Source organism: Zingiber officinale, chromosome 6B (genome assembly GCF_018446385.1).
Source record: "Zingiber officinale cultivar Zhangliang chromosome 6B, Zo_v1.1, whole genome shotgun sequence".
NCBI lineage: Eukaryota > Viridiplantae > Streptophyta > Magnoliopsida > Zingiberales > Zingiberaceae > Zingiber > Zingiber officinale.
In genome coordinates, this window is record NC_055996.1 from 84591037 (window position 1) to 84596298 (window position 5262).

The window sequence follows — 5262 nt, forward strand, 5'->3', positions numbered from 1 at the left end:
TATCAGAGTACATTAATTTTAATTTAAAATGATTTAGAGTTCTCTAAGTCATTAGCTGTTTTTAACCATAAGTAAAAGGTTTTATAAGTGATCATTTCTAGGTGGAATAAGAATGACATTTTTTTCCTTCTAAATCAACAGTGAGAGGAGCACGTTTGAATGCAGATTTACAAGTTTCTTACTTTATTATTGCTTATTCTCCTCATCTTGTCTATCCGACAACCTTCCTCAAGTTTTGTCACATGGAGCACGCATTCATTTCAGAGACACATGTTAAACTTGACCATGTGCAGTGCTAAACTTGAGGGCCTTTAATTCCCTCTATAAAACGCGATCATCATCACCTTTACTAACACAATATAGACACTGCACGACCTTTTTTCTCGTTTGCTTTGTTGAGTAGACATGGCTCCAAATAGGCCTTCAAATTACGAGGATGATCAGGTATATATATTGTTATCTGCAACTTCATTTCTTTTTTCTTGTTTTGGCCCTCAATTAGCAGCTTGAATCAGTGTTAAGCATATAATTTTAGATTGCAAGGATCTAGGAGAACCACCGTATGTTACTGCTGTTCTAATATTGCATAGGTTAGATGAGATACACTGCTGAACATGTCTCCACAAACTAAACTAAATTTGTTTGTTTTTTTCTCCTTTGTTTTTTAGTAGATATGGCTACAAATAAACCTTCAAATTACTAGGATGATCAGGTATATATATATTGTTATCTGCAACTTCATTTCTTTTTGCTTGTTTTGCCCCTCAATTAGCTGCTAGCTAGGATGACTGGAGCATGGTTTATCAGAACGGACGTGTGGAGTCAAATTTCCAATAGATAACGTTGTAGACAGCTCAGGACTTTATTTTAATTTATTTCTTCAAATAAAATAATATAAATTTATATAATAAAAAATAAATATTGTGACGAATAAGTTCTACCTAACTTTGCAAATGCAATATAATATTTGTCCTTTACGTCTACTTAACTTTGCAAATCTGAATAATTAGATTCTTGTCCCATTGGCATGGCATAGCGGTTAAGGCGGTGTCATAGTTTGATCTTCTACTGAGATATGTGTTGGTGCTAAATTTAGTGGAAAAACATAGGCCGGGCGGCCGTGGGCTGAAATATCCATGGGTAGAAAAAGCACACGAGTTTGTCTTCGCTAGCGAAGTATCGATTCGGTATTGGATGGTCTTATAGGGACGACAAGACCATGAGGGTTCACTGTCAACGACTTGCTGCAGTGCTTCTGTAATTTACCTTGGGGATTGATGGGAAACTACCATGGATTGGACCTATCATCTTCAGGATTAGTTGGGTCAACCGGACACCTAGGTTATCAATAAATAATAAATAATAATAATAATAATAATAATAATAATAATAATTATTAGATTCTTATCCTCAGGTAAAGTATGATGGTAAGAAGGACATGCTCTCATGCAACGCAGTTTGAACCTCTCGCAAGATGTATCATACTGTGTTTGAACCACTAGTGACTTTGGACCACCCATATGTACTTTTCGGATTTCTCATGGTAGCCGATATAAAATTTTCGTGGGTTCGAACCAATCACCTTCATGATTACTCGATACAAAAAGTTAGATACTTGTATTATAAAAAAAATCACAGATATTATATCTATTGAAATCAATAGCTCTCAAGTTATTACATATACAAGGATAAAGACAATTAGCAATAAATTAAAGGATTAATTCCCTTGATTATTATTGAATATTTTTAGATTTAATTCTAATTTCTAACCTTTTGTTTCTACTTTTTGCAAGGTTTTGGTGGAAGGAAACTCTCATATAAAGACAATGATATTAAATAGGCCTCTAAAATTCAACGCCCTCAACTATCAAATGGTTCGTTCATCCTTAGTCTCAATTATACAAAGCCATTTAAAAATATTATTTTTGATAAATTACAGGCCATTATTAATGCTCTAAAATTAAGCCAAACAAATCAAGTAAAAGTTTGATTTCTTTATCTCCATCCAATTTAGAAGCATTCCATTTATAGGTTGCCCAAGTGTTAGTACCTATAGTTTATAGAACTCCAAACACCATTACATATATATCAAACCATTTTAAAGATAAATTTACTTATTTACTCTCACATTTCAGCTAAAATATTGGCAATAAATATTCCATTGTTATATTTCTCTTTTGATTTTAATTTGTGCTTCTTGTTGAATTAGGCTTCTGATTTCTATTAAAAACAAATCTTGTTTTCAAGGTTTTGCAATTGTCGGAGGAGCTCCAGAAGTTGGAAAATGATCCTGTTGTTGGGTTGGTAATTGTAAAGGTACATGCATGCAATCAATTGCCTTCTGTGAACTTTCAAAATATTATTATTCTCCGGATCAAATTCAATATATATAAGTGTCTAATTTTCTAATATTTCATCATGGATTGAAGGCAAATGGAAAAGTATTTTGTGCGGGAGGAGATGTTATTGAATACTATCGTTGCTCGCTCACAGGTATTATTCAATACGGCTATATTGATTAGCTGGAAGTTTTTTTTGTGATACTGCAGTATTATTCATTTTTATCTGAAATTTGATACGAGCAACTAATTGTTAACCTAAATATGAGAAGGTGAGTGGGCACTGGCAGCTAAAATTTATCAAAAGCAACTCACCTTGGACTACCTAGTGGCAACATACATTAAGCCCGTGGTCAGTTGATCATATCATATATAACAATAGAATTACTGAAACAATATTTTTCAAATATGTTTTGTAACATTTCGAATTAAGCACATTTCTACTTGAAGGTTTTCCTGATCAATGGGGCAGTGATGGGAGGTGGTGCTGGACTTTCTATGAACACAAGCTACCGAGTCGTTACCGAAAATACGGTATGATCAATCGGTCATTTATGCTAACATTTGTAGTTTTGAACATGTGCTTTGTATTTGCTTTTAGGTCTTTGCAATGCCAGAAGCAGCTATAGGACATTATCCGGATGTTGGAGCATCTTATTTTCTTTCTAAGCTTCCCGGCTTCTTAGGTTATCACTTAGTTAATAACTCTATTGATTACATATGTGATTATATTGAAAATATATGATGATCTTTAAACTCTGTGATTGTTCATTTTAGGGGAATATCTTGGCCTTACTGGTGCAAAACTGAATGGTGCTGAGATGGTAGCATGTGGACTTGCCACTCACTTTGTTCCTTCAAAAGTATATTGTTTCTTGTTTTACCAAAATAGATTTGTTTTTTTTCCTTTAACAACATCATTGTTCTTACACTATTATTTCTGACCAATAAGTAGAATTTACTTTTGTTGGAGAAATCATTGCATGAGGTGGATGTTGCTGAACCAAATACAATCCAGGGAATTATTAGCAAATATACTCAGCAAGTGCCATTGAAAGAACACAGTGTTCTTCATAGGTGAGCCATACATCACTACATGCACATTTTCTCTTTTCCACAAATATATATATATATACTCAGCATCTTTCTATTCATATCATTTTTGTAGGCTTAACCTCATCGACCACTTTTTCTCAAAACAAACAGTAGAACAAATCTTATCTTCCTTGGTAAGGAAACAACCCAACACTATCTATTTTTATATATGTTTGTATACCTTGTTAATTGAGTCATAATTTAAATAAAGATATGTATTCATTATTTCCTATTTATGATTGTTTAGGAACATGAGAATGCAACTTTGAAAGAGGAGTGGATTACTAAGTCAATAAGATCAATGAAGGCAGCATCACCAATAAATCTTAAGATCTTCTTTATGTCGGTAAATTATCTATTATCTTTCTTCTTTTTTTAAGAGTTTATTACTTGATGAAGATAAAAGAGAAAAGGACAAGTGATATAAAAGGTACATATAATAATGTAATTGGATATATCTTATCTTAACTCATTCTTAGATTAGGAAAGGTCGATTTGAACCACTTGAAGAGTGTCTAATTCGAGACAGTAGAATATCTTCTCATTCTATTCGACGAACAATGTCGAATGACTTTCTTGTGGTACGTATTCACTATTTACCTTTACTTGGATAGAGTTTATTTCTTTTTTCTCATTTTTGAAAAAAGTGCTGACATATATATTGTTGAATGTAGGGTGTTAGGGCAACACTATTGGAGAAAAATTACAAACCAAAGGTGATATATCTACATGCACAAGTTGTACCAAAATTCTTCTAAATAACCTTTCACATGTATTTTTGTTTTTTTTCATATTAATTTCTTTCTTCATTTTGTTATCATACTTGGCAGTGGGAGCCTTCGAAATTGGAACTGGTTAGCAATGATATGGTGGAGACATATCTGACAAAGATACCTGAGATTGAAGGCTGGAAAGAACTCCAACTTCCTACCAGAGACATGCTTGAGAAGGCACTCAGAGCTAAACTCTAGAGTCTCGTTTACTTGAAGAGAAATAAAAGGAATGGAAATAAGCAAGTTTGAATAAAATGTGCAATGGCAGACAATGACTTATTTATCTGCAACAAAGAGTTAGCACCAAAGACCCAAGGCTTAATCTCAGCAGATGAGGTCATTAATATAGGCGCACTTGGATGTCATAAGAGCTCATAAATGTAGGAAGCGTTACAGCTCATGCTTTCAAGTATAGTGTCACGCCCCAAGACCTAGGCGTACACGAGTTATTCGTGAATATAAATATTCGAAAATAACAAGTCTCATATACTGAATACTAAACTAGTAATGATTTAACGGAAATATTGTCTTTACAAAGTGAAAATCTAATAGCGATAGGTAGAGCGTACAAGTAAAAATAACATAACTAAAAGGAAGAATTGTTTGAACAGGGATCCAATACCAATCCCAAAACATCTCTTGCTCCTCTTTCTTGACTTGTTCTTCGTCTTTATCTGGGGATGGGAGTAAGGGGGTGAGTGCTCCGAAAAACACTCGGTAAGTGGGGGTCGATCGAGCATTGAACGACATAATACAAAACATAACAAGATATTCGGAATTCATGACAGGAACATATTTCATGAAACATGGTAAAAACATAACTTAATCGAAAACATATACTTATAGCACTATTAATCATCTTATTTTCTATGGTATTACTGATCAGTCCCCTATATGTAATTCCTTTAAGGATAAGGTCATATATCGATTATTATTATCCACCGCATCAGAATCATAACTTGTCATATCTTAACATGATTTCAGAAATTCCCTTTTATCATATCTAACTTGAGTCATAACAATGCATCTTGGAATTTAGAAAGTGCATCTTGGAA

General features: G+C 33.4%; 1 protein-coding gene across 5 annotated transcripts; it reads left to right on the forward strand.

The window, feature by feature from the left end:
- The first annotated feature begins 302 nt into the window (after positions 1-302).
- On the forward strand, positions 303-4692 carry LOC121992907 (probable 3-hydroxyisobutyryl-CoA hydrolase 3). Of its 5 annotated transcripts, none has more exons than XM_042547535.1 (14): positions 303-444; positions 1794-1874; positions 2248-2316; positions 2430-2493; positions 2612-2691; positions 2790-2873; positions 2941-3025; positions 3117-3202; positions 3295-3416; positions 3508-3568; positions 3682-3780; positions 3914-4015; positions 4109-4150; positions 4265-4692. In XM_042547535.1, exons 1-14 carry the CDS (start codon positions 406-408, stop codon positions 4403-4405), a joined length of 1155 nt encoding a protein of 384 aa, XP_042403469.1. In that variant the 5' UTR covers positions 303-405; the 3' UTR covers positions 4406-4692. The 5 variants fall into 5 exon arrangements, with proteins under 5 accessions (XP_042403469.1, XP_042403471.1, XP_042403473.1 ...); XM_042547536.1 differs by lacking the exon at positions 303-444 and adding an exon at positions 695-712; XM_042547537.1 differs by lacking the exon at positions 1794-1874 and having other exon boundaries at positions 345-444.
- Positions 4693-5262: the final 570 nt, after the last annotated feature.